The 21,816-nt window shown below is 42.6% G+C and overlaps 2 protein-coding genes across 3 annotated transcripts in view; one reads left to right on the top strand and one right to left on the bottom strand.

Moving 5' to 3' along the window:
• The window catches only part of ALLC (allantoicase), a 28,200-nt gene extending 17,201 nt beyond the window's left edge, over nucleotides 1-10,999 (bottom strand). The window contains exons 1-5 of one of the 2 annotated variants that reach the window (XM_073001159.2): nucleotides 10,889-10,999; nucleotides 7,036-7,165; nucleotides 6,246-6,296; nucleotides 2,776-2,863; nucleotides 718-843 (exon numbers count right to left, since the gene is read on the bottom strand). In XM_073001159.2, coding sequence (XP_072857260.2) covers nucleotides 718-843; nucleotides 2,776-2,863; nucleotides 6,246-6,296; nucleotides 7,036-7,092 — 322 coding nt within the window. In that variant the 5' untranslated portion in view covers nucleotides 7,093-7,165; nucleotides 10,889-10,999. The remainder of the gene's footprint in view (nucleotides 1-717; nucleotides 844-2,775; nucleotides 2,864-6,245; nucleotides 6,297-7,035; nucleotides 7,166-10,888) is intronic. The other variant, XM_073001147.2, reaches the window with a different exon arrangement.
• LOC144587799 (uncharacterized) overlaps nucleotides 1-21,816 on the top strand; it is an 887,030-nt gene that overhangs the window by 617,247 nt on the left and 247,967 nt on the right. The gene's annotated exons all lie outside the window — the stretch shown is intronic.

Raw genomic sequence — 21,816 nt, 5'->3', positions numbered from 1 at the left:
ACCCAACGCCAAAGAGTGAGTCTTCATTGGAACGAGGGATATTTATATATGAGTGGTTTGGTACTACAATACTACATTTATACTGGAGCAGAAACTAGTCTACCTTTCTTTGATGAGAGATATCAACGTGACCTTGCCACCAAGTGAGACCTCACAACTGGCAACACTGGAAGAGAGGCAAGGAGACCAGTGACACCAGAGGGGGGGGGAATGCTGGCATATCGGTCCCTCAGTGTGAGCATACCGCCTCTCCCTCTGGGTGACACCTTGGAGAGAGAGAGAGAGAGAATCCTTGGAGGGTAGCCTGGACTAGCTGACCGGATTGGCGGGTCAGTGAAAGGAACTGAGACCTCCCAAGAGACAAAAGCATGGTGGTACCTTAAAAAATAACTGCTCTAATAGATTTCATGGGCAAGTCCACATCCTCAGACATAAAATACAGCACAGATTAACATGGTTACCTCTTCTAAAACCAGAGAGTGGCAGACCCATGGAGAGAATGCAGGACCAGTGCAGGAAACAAGATTTCCCGACTCTGCATACAGTCATTTCTTACCTTTTCTTCCTGATCCAAGTTCCAATAAACCTCATATATTCCTTTCCTACTGATGGTGTGGATCCATGGATGGAAGGCGGGAACCCAGCTGAGGCTACTGGGACTGGCAATATAGCATCAGGGTTTCTGCCTTCTAGATAAGATTTTAAGGTCTTCCTTACCTGGCTGCAAGCATGCAGCTTGGACTGATATTTTAGGAGCGCAGTTTCCTTCTAAGTAAGATGTGTCTGCCTCAATCCCATAAATAATGCCGGGCACTCCCAGTTGAATGATGCACCAGTCATGACCTTTAAAAAAAATGTTCGAAGAAAATGACAATAGTATATGCATAAATTAGCATATACAGTGAGGAAATACCTTTATCAGTGGGAATGTAATGGAGAAAGAACTAGGAGAGAAATGCAGGGGAAGTCCAAGTGGGGGTCAGATTGAGCCTCAAAGATAAAATCTTCAGATCCTGGTCACAGGAAGGAAATGTTATGTAGTTATCCACCAGTTGTGTCTGTATTTCTTTTCCTGGTGACACAACACAGAGTTAAGACTGAGACATTTTCCCAGCTAACGGTGTAACTGCAGAACATTTCCCCATCACCAGGAGGGTTGTGTTATTTTGTACCTTTGTTGTACCAATGCATTCTTTACCGGGATTGCCTGTGTGCACGACCTGCCCAGCTTTTTTTCAGAATCGAAGCCAGGAAGGTGGCCGCCATTACTGCAGCATGCACATTATTTTTAAAAAACAAAAAATGTGCCCAATTCATCAATACATTGGTAAAAGTATGTCGCGGGGGGGGTGTGCCATTACATTACTGGCAAGTTTGTGTTTTTTTCCTGTGGGAAGATACATTGAAATGTTGGTATACCAATGTCATTGGGGGGGTGATCGCCAGCACTGCTGCGCGGAGATATCACGTCTCTTGTGTGCAGTGCATTTCTGCAGAAGCAGCCAGTGCAACAGAGTGACACTTTCCTAAACAGAAACCCCTTTCTGATCAATGTTCCCTCTACAGTAATTTCCACCACCACCCCATGTGCAAGTTTGCACCCACCCCCAAGTGGTGTTCCATTGCAATCAGAAGCGAAAGGGGCTCGAAACAATAGCTGTGGGTGTACGGGGAAGGAGGAAAGCTGTCTAGAGGGGGCAGAGTCAAGCACGCCAGCATATAACAATTCAAATAGGAGGAAATGAATCGGTATTGCTAAAAGTTTTTGGGACGTTCATCCTGGGATATAAACCATGTGACCATGATTCAGTACAAGAGAGATATGGGAAGTATCAGAAGAACTAGAAAACATTTCCCATTGTGTGACCTCTCTCCCTGATAAATGGGCACACGTGTGGCTCTTTCTATTCTTTTGGTATAATCAGAAAGAGCTGTGTGGTATTGTGGGGAATAATGAGACTATTTTTATGATCTTTATTTGCAGTATTTATTTATTTATTTATACCTTTTCTCCGAGTACAAATAATGTAATGGGCAACCTCAAACCGAAATAAGCTTAACATGAAGCAAATCCACTTGAAATTGTGTGGTACTGGTATCCTTCCAGATGTTTCTGGACTGCATCCCCCATTATTCCTCATCTGTGGCCAAACCAGCTGCATCTAAAAGGATTCAGAATCCAGCAATATTCTTATTGGATAGCTGGAGGGCCACAGGCTCCTCACCCCGGGTTAAAAGTCAACATAACTGTCTCAATGGTTGTTCATATGCATTTCCAATCAAGGCCAAGTGTATGATTCCAGGAGTACTTAAGTGGGCGCACATGTGATAGATTTCATCCGCCTTTCAAGCACCATCCTATTGAAAATGGAATATCTTTTACAATTTGTTGTTGACTCTTTTAAATGCAAGGTACTCCACATTTATAAACTATTGTTGTTTAGAGGGTTCCCCTCCCTTAACTCCTTAAATGACATTATGAGATTAAGTCATAAATAATAGGCAAAAGTTCAAATTCAATTACAGTATTTGAGCTGAGCCTATTAATTAATTTGTTCATTTTATTTCTATTGTACCATTCCCCTCACAAACAGCTGATATTAATCGGTCAATAAGAACTTCTTGCTGGCCCATAGTTTTGCTGGCAAAAATCATTCTAACAATGAACATTTTTATTGATGCAGTTCAACCTTTACATAACTTGACTTCCCTCTGGCCATTAACATCTTACCTTTGTCTCAAATTTGTAATTTAGCCACTGGAACAGCATTTTACCTGGAATCCGTCTCCTTCTAGTCTCCCATCCATCCCTCCACTTCCCATAATCAGTGAACAGCTCGGCATGAAATTTTGGTCTTTGTATCTAAACAAACATATAACAGCCACAATGGCTCAAAAACAGTCTTGTGTTGTAACATCCTCATAAACAAGCAAAATTAACAAGCATTAACATTATTTTTCCATAGGCAAAAAAACACTATGTTGTACTAATCGATCCAGAAAATATGGTTTTCTGATTTATGATGCTAAAGTAAAAGTAAGCAACAAGAGAAAGAGAGGATCATTATAACTGTAACTGTGGCTTAAATCCAATTTACTGGATCCATACTTACATATATGTCACTCAGTCTCTGCGTTTACTTTATTTGAGATTACTAATACACCGACACCTTTCTAGCTCCCTGTGAGGGGCTACTGCTTTTTAGGTGTGGGTAGGATTGCTCTGTTTTGATTTTATTCTAGCCTGTGTGATCACTGGGATTAAACCAATACAATTGGCTGGCTACCCCTCTGGAGAAGCCTCTTAATTATCTTAATGATTGAACCTCTTAACAATCTGGAGAAATGGAAAGCCCCTGGCTCTCCGTTGGAGGGAGGGGGACATTTGTAATTTTTTTAAATAGTTGCTAACCAACAGTGCATCACCAGTGCTTTGATAAGGCTTTAAAAAAATCCCAAAGCATTGCTGATATGTTAGCAACAATTAAAAAAATGCAAAACTTCCCCTCCCCAATTCTCCAAGAGTGAGCCAGATATTCTCTGTCTCTCAAGAACACAAGGAGGCGAGGTTGTCCAAAAGAAGACAGAGAGCTGCCCAAGGATCTTGAGAAATCTTTCCTTTCAAAGGGAGTCTTTCCTTTTAAAGAGAAAGAAGGCCTTTTAGAGCATGCTAAAAAGATGTGATGTAGTCTTCTGACCTGAAACCAGTTGATCTTTGCATGTGGATTCAAGTATAGCACTCTGCACCACCATGCAACGATATCTGACCTTAAGTGACTATTTAGCCTGATCTGGCAGCCAACTTCAATTTGGCCATCTAGCCAATGCCTCAGTTGAGAGGTGAAGTGTTCTTTAGCCCTGATGATGTGGAGGTCTGTGCTTGGCCATTTGCTGAGCCTGAGTTTTGGCTCGCTCCTACCAATTGGATTGTCTTCTGGTGCTGTCTCAGTCTTTGCTTCTATGTTTTTATTTATCCTTCGGGTCTGCCTACCGATCTGCCCTGTGGTTCTCAGCCTGTTGGCCCATGACCCAGCTTAAACAACAAGAGGTTGATGCCCAGCCTTAAGAAGGGCAGGACCTGCCCCCATTGTCCCTCTATTGTGAATATGGGTGAGGGACTAGACCAGTGGTTCTTAACCTTGGGTTACTCAGGTGTTTTTGAACTGCATCTCCCAGAAACCCCAGCCAGCACAGCTGATGGTGAAGGCTTCTGGGAGTTGCAGTCCAAAAACACCTTGGGTCACTCAAGGTTGGGAACCACTGGACTAGACAGTTTAATTGTCCCGGGCTGAATTAGCTGGATCTTTCTAAACAGGGTAGCTTTGAAGTGTAATATGGCATTTGGGACAAGCCTTGCAACTGCATGCAAAAACCAGGTAGTTTCGGGGCAGGAAACAACCCTACACCTCAAAGGATTTAGCCCTTTCATGCCTTTAAAGAGAAAGAGGGAGAGAGAAAACAGCCAAAAAAGAGAGAGATCACCTTCCTTGTCTCCTCCTATCTCCTCTTCCATGGAAGAATGGGAGGAAGTTTTCAATTTTAAAAAATTATTTCCAAATGGTATAGTGCTGAATTGACTCTCCAATCAGCCAGTTCAGCACTGGCTCACAAAGGGTTTCTTTTTAAAAAAATTGCCTCATCTTCTGTTGCCTTCTTGATGGGGGAGCAGAACGAAAGTTTCAATTTCTAATAGCTGAAGTATCTTAACCAAAGTGATAGCTTAAGCCATCCACTTTGGTATGATCCTGCTGATCGCACATGCTGGAACCAAACCAAAACAGAGTGATGCTATGCACACGGGGGAGGGGGGAGGGAAACAGTAGCCCCTGATAGGGAGCTGAAGAAGATACTGGTAGGCAAGGATAAGGGACGTGCTGGTTCACAAGCTCCAATACATCATGTGGTCACTGGAAAAAGGAACAAACCAAACCATCCCCAAAGCAGGCCAAATTAGGGGACAAACATGCACCTGATTGTACCCTATGCGCAAACACTTACTTGCCTCCTTGTGTATATGAATCCCCACTTTTGCACGTGACTGTGTGCATCAACCGTATCTCTTGTCTATGCGTCCCACGCCACTGACCAGAGTGGCCATTAGTTTGTCTGAGTCGGCAAATGGATAGTGATTGAGAATGATGCAGGTGCTATGTCAAGTAGCTCTACAGACCCTGTTCTCTTCCAGCTTCCTGGGACTGTGTAAGCACAATTGGTGGCCTTACAGACCAGGGTTATGACCATTTCAGGATTTAAGGCCATGTGGCATCATTAATATCTGTTGCAATTGTAGGTTCAGAGACATGGAAGATGGTTGTTCTCCTTTTTTCCATCTCAGCAAAGGTTACAATGAGAAACTACAATTTTTTTTCCAGGTGGCGGCTGCTACTCCAGGTGTGGCCTCAGGCTTATCCTAGTGAGTGTACTCCGGTGAATCTCATGGTGAATTTCCCTACAGGCATTGCCCTGGTGGTAGCCTTCTTGTTTTCAGAGGAAAATGTGATGGTAGTAGGTACATCCGTGACCTTGTGTAAATCCTAAGAGTTCTGGGGATGTATTCTCAAAGGCTTTCACGGCCAGGATCCAATGGTTGTTGTACATTTTTTGGGCTGTTTGGCCATGTTCTGGAGGTTGCTCTTCCTAAAGTTTCGCCAGTCTTTGTGGCCGGCATCTTCAGAGGACTGGAGACGGAACTCTGTCTGTGCTCTGGGGACCTTGATCAGCATAGAGGGCCATCTTAGCATCCTGCTGGGGTACACTGCTTAGTGGCTGGTACAAAATGAATGAAGTTGTTCCATTCTACTCTTCTCAGCCATCAATAGGAAGACGGTCTATACACATATGAACATGATGCACATGATACAGGTCTCCTTTGGTAGAGACAGAAAGTTCACCAGGGTCCCTCATGGAGCAAGTCCTACATCTGTATATATAGATAGATAGGATAGGTCCCCTTCTTATTTATATATATATTTATTTATATATAAGGTCCTTTCAGAATGTCTGTGAACATGCATCGTTGGGGGAGGAAGCATATCTGATGTGCATTTTGACATCTAAGGGGTGGGAAAACCAGTAGAGTTTTGAGACCCCCTTCATTTGTTAACCCAATGACATTTAACTGTTTGAGGACCTGGAAAGCTTGTGACCATCTGAAGCCTCCACTTGCAACTACTTTGACCTTTAGTGATGGCCTCTACCACATGCCACTAAACTCCAAAGACTGCCCCCCTAGGAACTTTGCCTACCTTTAAGAGATTTTCTGCTGGAGCAAAGAAGTCATCTGTAGCAAACAAAATCTTTGAAAAATAAAAAGAGAAGCATGAATTGTAGATCCTATTTTAAAATAACTAGCAAGTTTATTTTACATACAATGTCTGTTTGTTTGTTTTTTTTAAACAAAGCAGGGGGCAGTCTATTCCCATAGCAACCTCTTTGCCTTCCTCTCCTATTGGGTCTACTCTCTTTGCAGGAATCTCATTCCATCCTTCCTGGAAGCTCTCTTCTTTCAGACCAATGCTCCGAGGGAAAGCATATGGCACCACATATATCACATACAAAAAGATACATACAGACTGTGTAATGTATATTAATATTAACTCAATGTATTATAGTGTATTTCTTTTTCCATATTTCAATGATGAATGTGGACATTTACCTTTTCATTACATTCAAGCCATCTCTTAACAGTTGCATCTCTTTCTTCTTGCTTAATATCATAGGTATAACTTTCTTTCCCTAGGTTATAAATCTCTAAAATAGCTATGTCTATTTTTATATTTTATATACCATGCTTTGTAAAATGCTCTTAATAAGCCATTAGTAATTCATAGTGATACTCATCCACTGTGTAATTAACAGGACTTAGTATTGTAACATCTATTGTGTTTCTTTAACACACAAAGATTCCTTAACATGCAAAGATTGTACAGCTTTCGTACAGCTTTAGCTACCAGGCTTTTTAAAAAAAAACCCTATAGCATATGCTATACAATAGCGACACAAAAACAAAGCATGATCTGCCTTTTTAACCCTCACTTGGAACAAACTGGACTTAATGTACCGTTCCTCCAATAGTTTCACACCCCAGGTCATTCAGATGCAGAAAGTCAGGTAGAACATCTGATTTTCCTCCTTTGCGATGAACCGACATGTTGTCTCACAACAGCTGAAATTTTAGTAGAATAAGTAAATGAAGATCTTGTTCTCCAGAAAGAGAAGGAAAGCAAGCCACAGTTAACTTCCTGCCTCTCATCACGCTGAACCTTCAGAAGCGTCTTAAAACCAGGTCTACCAGATTTGTGTAGGCATTCAAGAGTGCAATGGGGGAGCAGGGATAGAATTATAGAGCTTTCCACACTGGTACAGTGGTGCCTCACTTAGCGATGTTAATTCGTTCTGAAAAAATCACTGCTAAGCAATAACATCGCTAAGTGAAATAAAAAAGCCCATAGAAATGCATTAAAACGCTATTAATGTGTTCCTATGGGCTTAAAACTCACCTTTGAGTGAAAATCCTCCATAGCACCATCATTTTCGGTGTGTCTAAAGTGAGGAATCCGTGCCTGAAAACAGTGAGCAGCCATTTTGTTTACCCAGCGGCCATTTTGAAACCGCCGATCAGCTGGCCGAAAATGGAGGCTTTGCAGTGATCGCTTCCCTGCGATCATCACAAAGCAAAAATAGCCCATAGGGACCATTGCAAAGCGATTGCTTTTGCGATCGCAGAAACATTGTCACAAAACGATTTCGACGCTAAACGGAGCGATCGTATGGTTTCCTGATAGCACTGTGTGGCACGGGGGGAAAACTTGTCTGCTTGTGTTTCTACTTAAAATGATTCAGCCTTCCTCTTTAAGAGCTGGCCTGTATCTTTCTGTCACAGGGCTAGAAGCATGCCATCTTTGGGGGATGATTCATTGTTGTGCAAAATAGCTCTTTGTTCAGCCTTCCCAGATAGGTGTTTGAGTTAAAATAGATTGCACTGAAAATATGTACCTTATCCCACCGACCAAGATTGACCCAATTTCACAGTATGGACAGGCCCTATATAGAATAGTGAAGATGGAAGGGGCTATACAGCCATCAAGTCCACCCCCTGCTCAGTACTGGAGCAGTCACTATCTCCCAAGGTAACTGGTCCCATTATTGTGCTGCTCTAACAGTTAAGGAAGTTTTTCCTGATATTCAACCGAAATCTGGCTTCCTGTAACTTGAGTCCATTATTACATGCTCTGCGTTCTGGGATGATCAAGAACAAATCCTGCTCCTCTTCTGTAAGACAGCCTTTCAAATATTTGAAGACTACGATAATATCTCCCTTCAGTCTTCTTTTCTCAAGGCTAAACAGACCCACTTCTTTCAGTCTTTGATGAAAGAAAACATACTTAATTCATTTAATGTTAATAAATGTCATCTGCATTAACCTCCATGTTCATTTTACTGGTGGGTTCTAAGATTCTTTGACCCACAGAAGCTCACTGGAGAAAAGTGTCTCTCCCCCCCCCTTCTCTGCTGTAGCCACTGAATGCTGTCACCCCAAACTGACCCCAGGGGCTGGGACTGGATGAGTGTCCTGAACAACAGAAGTTCAATATCGTGGTGTGGCTGGTGTGGGAGAGGGAAACACTCAACATTGCATCGAGGTCTGAGGAAGCTTTTCAGACAGTTGTAAGGAGCAGAAAGAGACATTTCAACTTTCCATCCTTCTACGTCATTGAATTTTGTGGGGCTCCAGTTGTTCAGGCAGCAAATATCCCCTCAGGGGCAGCATCCTCCCCCTCACCCACTGCTCTCCCACAGGCATTCTTTTACGCAGATAATGCCCATTATCTGCATTTTATAAGTACCTGTCTTAAAATAAAACTGCTGCTCAATTAGTTACTCAAGGTATTTAATCAATTAATCTAACCGATTAATCAACCAAGTGTTACAGCTCTTCTGAGGGGCAGAACATCCCGGGGTGGGTTGTCATTTTCATCCAATTCTAACACTGAGCTTGCATACCTCTCTTCTTATCAGTATGGGAATGAAAACAAGACCCAGTGAAAAAGAGGACCCTATGTTGACATCCTTGGATGACTTCCTACCTAGAAGAGAGGAAGATTAGTATGCAGATCTCAAAATACGGCACACAACAGATGTGAGGCTAGCGGGATGCCTAGGATAGATGCTCAAGCTACTCACTTCAGTTGCTGTTTTCCGCACTGCTTCTTGCCCAGATAGACTTTCTTGACCCTGATACAAGCACAATATTTCTAATATGGCTACACAATGCATTTATGCAAAAATATTTAAATACTGGCCATTTTACTTCATAACCCTTTCCTAACATAAGATTTGCCTCTTTATGGTTGCTCCCAACCAAGGGGATGCCTTCACTGAGATAGCCACCCGAGACCTCAAGTTTCCTTTCTCTGTCAGACACTGCTGATCCATATTCCTTCTTCTACAGGTCCTTGTGATTGTGTTTACACACCCAGTTTATTATTTCTATCTCTGCTTCCTGAGGAGTAACTAGTTACTTTAGTTTAAAGGAAGGAAAAGATGGTATTAGATCTGCAAGCAGTGCTGGAGAGACATGGTTTCAAGGAGACTTTCTCCAAATGGCCGAATGGGCCCAAATTGCATGCATAGTGGCTCCCTCTGCAGTTCTGACTCTTGATCCTGGCTTTTTGGTATGCTGACCCTGTGCAAGAACAATACACATACAGACAATATCACATGGAGTCGGTGAGCCCTGGTGTCAGCAGAGAATAGATGGAAATGCATGCTTTGGCTTTAAAATCAATTCACATACACCGTGTTGGAGGAATTTGGCATTTGGTTATTCCTTCTGGGGAAGATTTGCCCAGTCTCACCTCTTCCCATGGAAAAGGAAAAATGATCAATTTGAATGCTTCTTGGTTAAGGGTGGTGGGCGATATACCTTTGCAGTAGAGTACTAGCTTGTTTTCTTTCCTTTTATATAGCATGGAGCTATATCTCCACAAGCCTGTCTTGGAAGAGCAGAACATAGAGGACAGAGGTCAGGCAACTAACAAAGGAAACAACAGGAGGGAAAGGCTGCTCAAGGACTCTGAGACATAGAGGGAGGATGCTGAAGCTCAACATAGACAGTGCCAGAAAATCAGAAACCAACAAGTTCTACTCCTCAATGACATCCAGTGTTAAAGGAAGAGCATGCAAGATTGTATTTTTCCAACATAAAGTAAACTAAACTTGCTTCTCCTTCATCATTGCACATTCTGAGATTCATTTCAACTCAACAGACCCAGAAAATTATAGAAATTCCATGAGACTTCTTCAAGCTGGCATCCTGAGACATGAAGAGTCTCAGCTTTTTGTCCATATCATCTTCAGAGTCCAAGTAAGGAAAGGTTCACTTAAATACTAAGACATTTGTGGATAACTAGTGCCTCTCCAAGGCTGCACATAAGACCTAATGGAGTTGGGATACCTTTACAGGTTTAATTCTACATGGACCAATAAGATTTCAATTGTAAAATCTAGTTCTATGTGCAACAATCAAATGCTGTGCCATCTTAAATTGTTATATGCCATCAAGTCAGAACTGATTAACAGTGACCCTAACAGACTTTCAAGGCAAATGAGATATTTAAGGGGTGTCCCTCCTGTGAGTTTCTATGGCTGAGTGGGGATTCAAACCCAGGCATCCTAAGTCCTAGCCCTTCGATCTATCCGCTATATTAGGATATGCCCGTCTTATATACATTATGAAAAAGGGCAGCAAAATAGCTTAATATGGAATAGGAGCTCTTCATAATTTACTGGCAAAATAGGAAGTGATCATTCTTAGGCATGCTCAAACTAAAATAATAAGTTCCGCATAGTATTTCAAGAAAATTAAATTAAAATAAATTATTCTTACTCTTCGGGCAGTTTTGCTCCACGGCCACTCTGAGGAGTCTGTACTGTGAAGGGTTTCAAAGGCACTAGTACACAATCCACAATCTAACTCAAGCAAGTTACACAATCAGTAGATAATCATTAGGTTTTATTGATTCTGCCAGAGACTCTGTCTAAATGTCCACATCCTCCTGCCTTTTGTCATGGGGGGGGGGGGGAAGCATATATATATGTAGAAAGAATGTGCAATATCTGTATAAATCTTAGAAGCTTACCAGTGCAGTCTGTTGCTGTTTCAATATAACTGAAATGAATGTAACTAATTCCAAGAAACACAGTGTTCGCAATGCATTTTAGGACGCAATTTTCCGCTATGATCTTTGCCTGTACAAAGTTTGCTCCTGGAAACGCGCCTGAAACAGAAGGCAGCTCTTATCATTCACACGGCAGCCACAAAATTATCATTCCCTTTCTGCATGGCCCGACCGTGGAAGAAAGCCTGTGGTCATTATTGTGGAAAGGTATATATCCCTCCTACCTACCCATCTGCTCAAACAGGAAGCAATGCTGACTTTATTGTTAGTATTATTTAGCGTTCTGTTAAAGGCAGGTTGCCAGGACCAGAGGCCGACCAAGCCCCAAGACTAGGGTGGGCACTTCACACATTGCCAAAAAGGACTGCAAGCATCATGAAGGAGGAGGCCCAAAGGGAACAGTGACTTGCACAAAACTGCACATACCAGTTTGTATGTACAGAAACTGAATGATAGATGAAGGCCATTACCTTGAGTCTCCACTAAGCAGAGAGACCCTTCAGCATAATGACAAGCATTCACGCCACTTGTGAAAGTGCTGCCATTGGTAAGCAGAAAGCAAGGATTCCCACCCACCTAAGGATCATCACTTGTGCAATGGCTTTGCTTGCACAAGTGGCGTAATCTTATGTTACTACACTGGCTGGACTTCCCATGTAGCAGAGGTTCAGTAGGATACTGCATAATTTAACGGCATAGCAATACATCTCACCTAAGAGGGGAAGACCAGGCAACCCATGTGGCTGTTCAGGTTCTGCTCACCGTGGATGGGCCACTTCAGAGACTGTGATCTCCCATTTTATGGTTCCTTATCTTCGAATCTTGGATTGGACACTCCTTCAAATGGAGGGCATCTTTAAAAAGAGGATCATCAAAGGGAAGAGTATGCTTCCTGAAAGAGGTCACGTGACCATCCTGCCCAACTAAGAGAGGGCAGTCCCTCCAACAGAGCCATTCTGTCTTTGCCAAGAACACCAAAGAAGACCAAAAGCACTGCAGGCAATTTTTTAGTTTGCTGTCCACATGCACACCTTGGCTGTAATTTGAGCGAGTGAGTCAGTTCAAACATCACATACTTTCCCTTATGAGAAATTGCATATGGAAAAGAAGCCTGTGTTACTTTTGTCTAAATACGTATGTAAACAAATGGTTGAGAGTAACTGAGGCAACTTTTTCATAGGACTTAACACCATTGTACCAGATTCATAGACGTCATCCTGTTGCACAGCTCTTCATGTGTGCACAGTGGAGATGATGTCATCACCAGTAGCAAATCACCACTGATTATAAGCAAAACCCTGCTGATTAAAGGAAATTTTGGGATGCATGAAACTCATGCAGAATGCAACAAAATAGTGTGTCCCTTAAAATCACCAAAGGAAGCTTCTAATCAACAGTGATTGATCAACACTGATGCTGACATCATCACCACTGCACACATAGACCTATACAACAGGATTTTAGCCTGTGCATTTGAGTGCTATTGAGTAAAAACACAGATTTCCTACCTTATGCCACCTTTTCTACATCCCCTAATCTGTTGTGGAATCTTTGCTCATTGCAGAGGAATCCAGAACACATGATAGGATGATCCTTCTCAGCATCCTACTGGCTAGGCCTCTTGGACTTTTCCATCATCCAGCACAAAATAAGCGTATGTTTGTTTGTTTGTTTGTTTGTTTTACACACTAACTGCCATTCACATAGCTATATCTTTCAGAAGATAGCAGGGCCAAACTTAGACAGAATGTGATGGCAGCCTGAAGCTGCCATCTAGGGAGAGGAGCATGTGGACAATGGTGTTAAGTCTTTCCTTCCAGGGAGAGGAATATTCTGCTTCAGGTGCTGCTTGAAGTGTAAATGGGCTAGGGTTCCACATCATCTGCCTTGACACCAGGGAGTTTGCTGATACAGTGGTGCCTTGAGTTACAAACTTAATTGGTTCTGGAAGATGGTCGTAACTCAAGATGGTCGTAACTCACAGCACCATTTCCCATAGGAATACATTGAAACTCCATTAATCCGTTCCGAGAGAAAAAAACCCACCAAAAAACAAAAAAACACTGCAAGGCTCCTCGGAAACATGAACGATCCATTCCGGCCAGGAAAAACCAAAAACAAAAAGCAAACAAAGAATGCAAGACCCATCACAACACAGAAACATAATGCCCCCATCCCAAACCCATGCTGCAAAACCATGTACTCACTCAGAACAGGCATTTTAAAAAGCAGAAAGCAGCAACAGGCAGTCTGAAGCCTCCTCCAAACACACACTCTCTAACCACCGGGGTGAAAGAACTACAGAGAAGCAACCACTTCGCCGATCAACGGTTAGCAGTTTAAATTCCCCACCTTTCCCCCCACCTTTTTTCTGGTCGTAATTCAAAACTCCGGTCGCAAGTCAAAGCAAAATGTTGCAGCCGGAGCTGGTCATAACTTGAAATGGTTGCAAGTCAAGACGTTCGTAAGTCGAGGCACCACTGTATGTATCAAGCCGCAGGGTCTCTTGAGCCAGCCCCGGGGGATAATTAGCAGTGGCGACCAAACTTCTCTCAATGATGATATTCCATCCTCACTGATGGTCCAGGGAACTCCAGGCCACTGGTGTCTCAAGGCAGTGGCTGAAATCTCAAGGAACTCTTCTGCCTTTCTAAGTTTTTAGGTGGGAAAACACATCTGTGGCGTCTGCCCAGGTTATGAATATTCATATGCTATCTGCATAGACCAATGAGAGTGCTGGAGGGGTGGAGTCACAAGGTATAAGAGACTCAGCAGAAGGAGGGGAAGTTTAGATAGGGAGTTTTAGTTGAGTAAATTGAGAGTTTTGGAGTTTGGGCGGGAGAGTGGTCGTTGAGAGTGGATAAAGGAGAATGTTTGTTTAAGGGTTAACAACAGTGCTTGTTCTTTCAACACCTGTAACAATAAACAATTTCTATTTGGTGCTTTTAAAATGACATATGGCCTGGTCATCTATCATTAATAATAGACAATGTTGATGTAATCAGCTGGTGGCAGCAGAAAGACATGTAGCATGAGCTCTTAGTTTGGTGAAACAAGCAGGGGCCACGTGGGGTCGTGACAACATCTTAGGATGAATAGCATTTGAAGAGGAGAAAGTTTGACTGGGCATCCATTTCCACCTATTCTTAGTTGGCAACAGGTCTCTGCCTCAGCATGAAGTTGGTTTTATGTGTGCTGTACTTGTACAGTTTTGGCACCCGGAAAAGCCAGGAGCGAAGAAAGATGATGGGTAGGTAGGCATGCACCTGGCCCCATTGTGCAGTTAGGAGCAACAGAAGGAGGGAATTGTCAACATCACATTTAATGAGCCATCTTGTTTCTTGGTAGCACCAGCACTGGAGCAGGGCTTGGGCTGAAGAGACTCCCAGTAGGTTGGCATCAGTCTTTCACAAGTTCTAGCAGGAATGTAGGGCTTGAAAAAGATCCTGTTATGTCATTAGCACTGTAAATATGGCCACATGTGATGCAAGCCCTAGTAGCAATTATGGCAACTGCTACAGCCATTAGGCACATGTTGTTGTGTGCCTGGCTACCAAAAATGTTTTTCAACAGCTCTGAATTACCGCCTTGCCTAATTGGCAGGATTTATCCCAACTTCGGACCTTGTTCACCCTGGGCAGAAGAGTTCCTTGAGATTTCAGCCAATGCCCTGTGATTGCTGAAATTACTCTGATGCCTATTCGCAACAATCACTTGGCCCAGAAGCAGCTTTGGAGCCAAGCTTTGACTGCCCTGCCTCTGTGACATCACACGTTTGCCCATGACATCACAGAGATTCACTGACTGCTCGCAAGTTTTCACCTTGAGATTTCAGAGAATGGAAGGCTGCTGACCTGGCAACTCTAAGTCAGTCTGGGAAGTATTGGGAGGGGTTAATCTCAACTGCTCTAAATTTCTAAGCTAAGAGACAAGAAACCTCACAAACCCAACCTTTATTTGAAGCTATACTATTTTACTGGAATTTGGTTGAGTTCAAATATCCCACTCTGTCTGCTGAGTTACATAGGAACTCTTTGCCCACCGAACAAGATCTGTCTTTAAAAATGTATCCATGATACTTGTAAGGTGGCTGCTTTAACAGCATGAAGGCGATTGTGGTGGGGGATTTTGTGAACACAAGACAAAAATTGTTCAAGAGCTATGGAAAAAGATGCGCTCATACTTGTTTTTCTTTCTGTATTCACAGGTGCTTATAAAATGAATGAGAGATGAGAAATCTTGCAATAAATAAGAAATTGAACACAAATAGAATTCTATCAGTGCTCGACTAAGAGCAATTCAAGGTGGAAATCCATCCACTTGATGAAGTATGAAATATCAAGCCAATTATATCCTCCACTGCCACTTTGAAATGAAAAATGGCTAAACTAAACAGCTTACCATATTGGATTCTTTTTAATTCTTTTCAAGGCAACACCTATGCATAATAATGGGCTTATTTAATAGTGCATCAGAAGAGGCTTACAGCTTCTTTGCGCTGAGTGTTTGTCTTTAACTCCTCTTTTTAAAAATTACATCCTCAGTAATAAGCCGTGCATAGGTAATTTCTCTCGTGCTCCTACAAATCCACCCAGAATGACATCACATACAGATAATGATTTGTACTAACAGTTAATTCTGTTCTCCTAATGCTGGTCCTTAGGAAGCCAAAAATAGCACATCTGTGCAGAAAAGGGAGGCATCTGTGAGCGGAAGGAAACTCCAAACTTTGCAGAGGTACAAAAAACACTGAAGACCACAACAACAACAACCACCACCACTCCTGAAGGACGCAGAGAAACCAGTGCAATGAGGGGTGAGCATTTTCAGTGAGCATCAAATGCTGACTGACTATTATGACAGTAGGCTGAAACCTCAGAGCAAGACGCACTCTTCAGGTGTTGTAAATGTCTGCACACTAAACACACTTAGAGGGGCACCGTGAGCCTCACGCACTCCATCATTGTGTTCTTCGTTGTTCAGCACCAGCTCTGAACAGGAGCAGTTTTTGTCTCTCCCCATAAACAAGAACCCCAGAAAATATGCCCAAGATGTTGCAGAAAACTGTCCTCATAATATAAATACAGTACTGGACCACTAAACCTTGGTAGATTCCTAGTGTGGTGCAATGGATAGAATGATGGACGAAGACTCCGGAGAATAGGGTTCAAATCCCTACTCAGCCATGAAAACTGACTGGGGGAGTGGAACTGGTGAAATCACTCTTTAAAGATCTTGCTTACCTTGAGGGGTGCTACAAGTCGGTTCTGACATGCTATTATGGCACAGAACACACACAAGAAGCCTTGAGAAAGAGGGCCCCCGGGAGTGTTATGAAGTTGATTTCTCTGTGTTGCTACTCTTGATGTCAGCTTTTGTGTCTATTCATTCTTTTATGCTGACATTGACTTTTTTGTCCTGGGTAGAATACAGAGGGGAAAATCTGATAGACGATGATGCAAAGCATATTGAAGGATGAAGACGTAAACAAGCTTCTGATGTCGTGGCTTGCATTGTTGGGACCCTTGATGGTGCTGCCAGTGTAGATCTGGAGACATGGCTGTCATTTAGGTTTGTGGCACAACTGCCTGTGTGTGCCAGTTGTGTAAAATTAGAGGAGAAATGTCTGTGAGCAAATACAGGCTTGCCACCTATACTCTGGAAAAAATTAACATTATTGCCCAGAATAAAGATAGGATTTTGTGTTTGTACTAATTTTAAAAATACACCAAAAATGCTGTTTCTTTTGTTTTCATGTGCTTTAAGCCTTGAAATGCCTGTAAAACACAAATGATTTGTTTTTACAAAAGAGGAATGCATGTGGGAGTCTTGTGTTTCCTTCTTTTATTTAGCCTTTATCTCACCCTCTGTCAAATTACCTAGGATTTTTCCCCTTTCAATACTGTCATGAAGTATGCTATCCGTAATCAATCGGCAACCAATTCAGGAATGGTAGAGTGGGAATTTTGAATCTGTGGAAGAGTCTGGATTGTTGATATTTTGCTTCACTCATTCTTATAGGCTGCTGCTGAGTTAGTGGTGCCCTCCATCTTGTTGTGCTGCATTTTAGAACCTTTTCCTTTTTGTCCTTTTTAATTGACTTTTTAGGTGAATTTTTTAAGGTTTTCCTCTGGTTCTTGTGATTATTTTGGCCTCTGCCTGGTGCTGCCTGCTAGATTCAGGAAGAAAAGTCATCAAGTGGTGGCAGTACAGAAATCTCCCCATATTGTAATAGTTTTGGTTTGGGATGGGCTTTGATTTTTTGCCTGTATTTGCTTGCTTACTTTTCATTGCTTGTGGGAGAGGGGTCTGTTTGTAGGGTTTTATTTTGCTGCTTTTCCCCCTATGTATAAGGGAGTGCTTTTTTGTTTGACTGTTTTTTAAATCGATGTTTTGTTAATTTCTTCTTTCTTCCTTCCTTCGTGAGTTCATTAACATCCAGTTTTGGACACAGGCTGCCTCTTTTTGCTTCCACAGATTTCTGTTTTGTGCTATGCTAATCTGTGTCAGTCCTGCTGATGTTTTTAAATCAAGTTAACCCTGCTAACTCTTGGGAAACTGTCACATATGTCTAAATGTCATGCCCTGAAGCTGTAAGAATGACAGGGTTGCCAGGTGGGCAACATCCCATACCCTGGGATTTCAAGTACAAAGCCTAAGACCTGGAACATGGACCCAAGCCCCAGAGAAAGGCAACCCTATTAATGAGGGCTCTAGTTATGACCAAAAATTAGAGTTACTTTAGGTATATTTGGATCTGAGAATGATTTATTTTATTTAATGATGGGACTGGAGGGAAAAAGCCTCCAGCTGATTTAAAAGGTGGTGAGGAACAAAAGTAATACGTGATAGAATGATCATTGAAGAGCATACATACGTTGCCCTCCAAAGCTGCCACAAACCAAGCCTGCTCAGTGGCCGCACAAAAGGCCTGCACTCATTCTAACTGGAGCTTTCTTTCAGCCCTGGGACTAGAATGTCATGCACCTGAACTGAGATGCAATAGGAAGATGTGTGTTTCTTACTATCACCCGATGGTTACTGATTGAAGTTCATTGCTTTCCTTACCTTTGCTCTCCTTCTCTTCTAAAAATAAATAAATAGACGCTAACAAGGGATGTTCTTGTGTGCCAAATGACACCATTGCTGCTGCACAGTGAACATCAGGCTTGGCGGAGGGGAGGTCAAACACTTAGCACAGATGTACGAACAACTCATCATCTCACCAATGCTTCACTTAGAGTGGTCACTTACACGTCACCAAAAGATGGACATCTATTGTTAAATAGGAAGGGAAAAGAAATAAAATCGGGAGCTGCATGAAGTTGCGTATACAGTACCAATAAAGATGTAGAGACACAACATGAGAGCTGTGCTTTACCCTTCAGGCAGAATTTAAATGCATGGAACTGAAGTGACGACAACAATAACCCGGTGACTTGTGCGCTTGCAGAGTCTCCTGTCCAGGTGCTACTGACTGTGTACAAGAGGACATGTGGCCACCTCAGACTCACTGCTAAACAGCCCTCCACCCAAAGATTCTCAGTAGGTTAGCAGGAAAGAAGATTTCCCCACCCACCCAAGACAAAGATAAATTAATTAACAGGGCTGGCCTGCTGTGCTCACTGCCTTGACTCCAGTTTTCCCCTTCCAATAGCTAGCTGATATGACAGTAGCTCAGAGACACACTGCTTTACTCCATTTCTATTTATCCCCAGATTGCCAAAGGTACAAATGCTGGAGCATGGAAAAGTTACTCGCTCTCCCAGACTCCTCTACCCAGCATAGTAGCTTGGATTTGCACTCCAAAGTAATAACTTTTTCAAGAAGGGTTGGAGATTGGAGGATGGATCAAGCCTTTTTTCACAGCCATTTTGGATTCAGATTTCAAGGCAGTAAAAAAAAATCCCTTTGTACTGTATAGTGTGAGCACTGTGATGCTTAAACCATACAAATATTTCCAGGCACAAATGCAGACTGAGTTGACATTTGGTAGATGCTGCTACAACCACCCAGTCAATACTGACAAGTCCTCTCATGCAGCTTTTTGAAGGACTCAACTCCACACTACTGTATGTCTGTATAAAAGCAAGGCAAGAGCAAGTAGCTTCCATACAGTGTGGCACTAGAGGGCAGCATGGTAACACAGATATATTTCAACTACAGTGCTACTCAGTATACTTCTCAGTTCAGCCTTTCCCAACCTGGTGCCCTCCATTTTGTTGTTCTTGTTATTGTTGTTGTTTTTTAGTAGTGTCCAACTCTTCATGACCCCATGGACCAGAGCACGCCAGGCCCTCCTGTCTTCCACTGCCTCCCGGAGTTGGGTCAAATTCATGTTGGTCGCTTCGATGACACTGTCCAGTCATCTCATCCTCTGTCGTCCCCTTCTCCTCCTGCCTTCACACTTTCCTAACATCAGCGTCTTTTCCAGGGAGTCTTCTCTTCTCATAAGATGGCCAAAGCTTCAGGATCTGTCCTTCCAGTGAGCACTCAGGCTTGATTTCCTTTAGAATGGATAGGTTTGTTCTCCTTGCAGTCCAGGGGACTCTCAAAAGCCTCCTCCAGCACCACAATTCAAAAGCATCAATTCTTTGGCAGTCACCTTTCTTTACGGTCCAGCTCTCAGTTCCGTACATCACTACAGGAAAAGCCATAGCTTTGACTATTCGGACTTTTGTTGGCAAGGTGATATCACTGCTTTTTAAGGTGCTGTCAAGGTTTGTCATCGCTTTCCTCCCAAGAAGCAGGCATCTTTTAATTTCGTGGCTGCTGTCACCATCTGCAGTGATCACGGAGCCCAAGAAAGTGAAATCTGTCACTGCCTTCATATCTTCCCCTTCTATTTGCCAGGAGGTGATGGGAAAATTGGCCATGATCTTAGGTTTTTGGTGTGGGTTTTTTTTTTTTTTGATGTTGAGCTTCAGACTGTTTTTTGCAGTATCTTTCCCAAGAAAACCCCATGAACAGAAACAAAAGGCCCTCCATTTTTATCAGACTACAATTCCCAGAAGTTATAGCCAGTTGTAGCGTGATGTAGCTGGAGGGTACTGCATTGGGAAAGGCTGAGTTGTAATTCCTTCAACAGTTTGGCCAGCTTCACACTGTAAACGTCTTTGTAACTTATCCAGACAATATCTTAAGGTTGAGGCAGATTATACACTAGAACTTGTTAAGTGAAAATTGCATGTATGTCCTCGCACGCACTTTTGTTCAATTCTGTATCTTGCATTCCAAGCTGCTATGTCTTGTGATTGGTTCTTGGCAGATGAAAACAGTCTTAATTTGCAATTCTGATTGCAGAGGCACATATATTTGAGGAAACGGCATCGAGAGAGGAAACAGGTTAATTAAAAGTCATTTGGGTTCATTTTAATAAACTTGTGTGTGTGTTCTGTGACATCAAGTCAGAACCGACTTACAGCAACCCTAATAGAGCTTTCAAGATAAGTGAGATATTTAAGGAGGAGTTTTATCAGTTTCACTCCCCCGGTTAGTTTCACTGACTGAGCAGGGATTCGAACCCCAGCTTCCTGAGTTCTAGTCTAACACTGTATCCACTACACCATACAGGGAATCCTGACCTTTTTTCGGGGTTTTCCAGGTAGAAAATACTCAGAAGTGGTTTACCATTCCCTTCTTCTGAGGGCATCCTGGAACTGTGCAGCTTGCCCAGCAGACAGAGTAGGATATTTGAACTCAACCACACAGGCTGGCTCTACTCGCAGGAAGCACAGTGGGGAAATCAAACTGCAACCCTCTGGCTCTGCAGTTAGAGACCTAAACTACTGAGCGGTCCAACCAGCTTTAGTAAACCTACTAGAAGTAATTTCAGTTTGGGCACCTATTCACATGAAGGAAAGTAATACATAATAACGGCTAGTACTCCATTTCCAAGTAAATTTGTAATGGAATGTTCCATTTCATATCTGATTACACAAATAGTGCACAAATTATTGTTTTATTGTAGGAATAATTATGGTACATCAGGCAGCAATTTAAATTGTTACAACTTCTGCAGGTATCTTTGAAAAGAGGGAAACCATGGATTTGGAATGTTAAGATGTGTGGGAATAGGTTTCTCCTATCCCTAAACAACGAGTATTATCTGGCTATGCCTATAACTTAAGCCACTATGCCTATAACTATGGCTATGCCTATAACTTATAAGTTATTGGCTATGCTTATAACTTAATGCCTATAACTTGAGCTGAGGTTCCAATACTTTGGCCATCTTATGAGAAGAGAAGACTCCCTAGAAAAGACGCTGATGTTAGGATAGTATGAAGGCAGGAGGAGAAGGGGACGACAGAGGATGAGATGGCTGGACAATGTCATCGAAGCGACCAACATGAATTTGACCCAACTCCGGTTGGCAGTGGAAGACAGGAGGGCCTGGCGTGCTCTGGTCCATGGGGTCACGAAGAGTTGGACACGACTAAACAACATAACTTAAGCCACAGCCACATTATGGAGTATCTTTTGCACCGTTTCTGAAGCTATCCAGATGAACATATTTCAGATGTGCCATCCAGTGCATGGCACTAAGCGCTGATTTTAGGACAACTGTGGTTTCTTTTATAGACTCGGATCCTAAACTAAGACAATCTGAAGAAGGAAAGTATTCTTCTTCCCT

The sequence above is a fragment of the Pogona vitticeps genome, chromosome 1, assembly GCF_051106095.1.
Source record: "Pogona vitticeps strain Pit_001003342236 chromosome 1, PviZW2.1, whole genome shotgun sequence".
In the NCBI taxonomy this organism is placed as follows: Eukaryota; Metazoa; Chordata; class Lepidosauria; order Squamata; family Agamidae; genus Pogona; species Pogona vitticeps.
The sequence above is the reverse complement of the archived record's forward strand: the minus strand, read 5'-3'. Positions and strand labels throughout refer to the sequence as shown.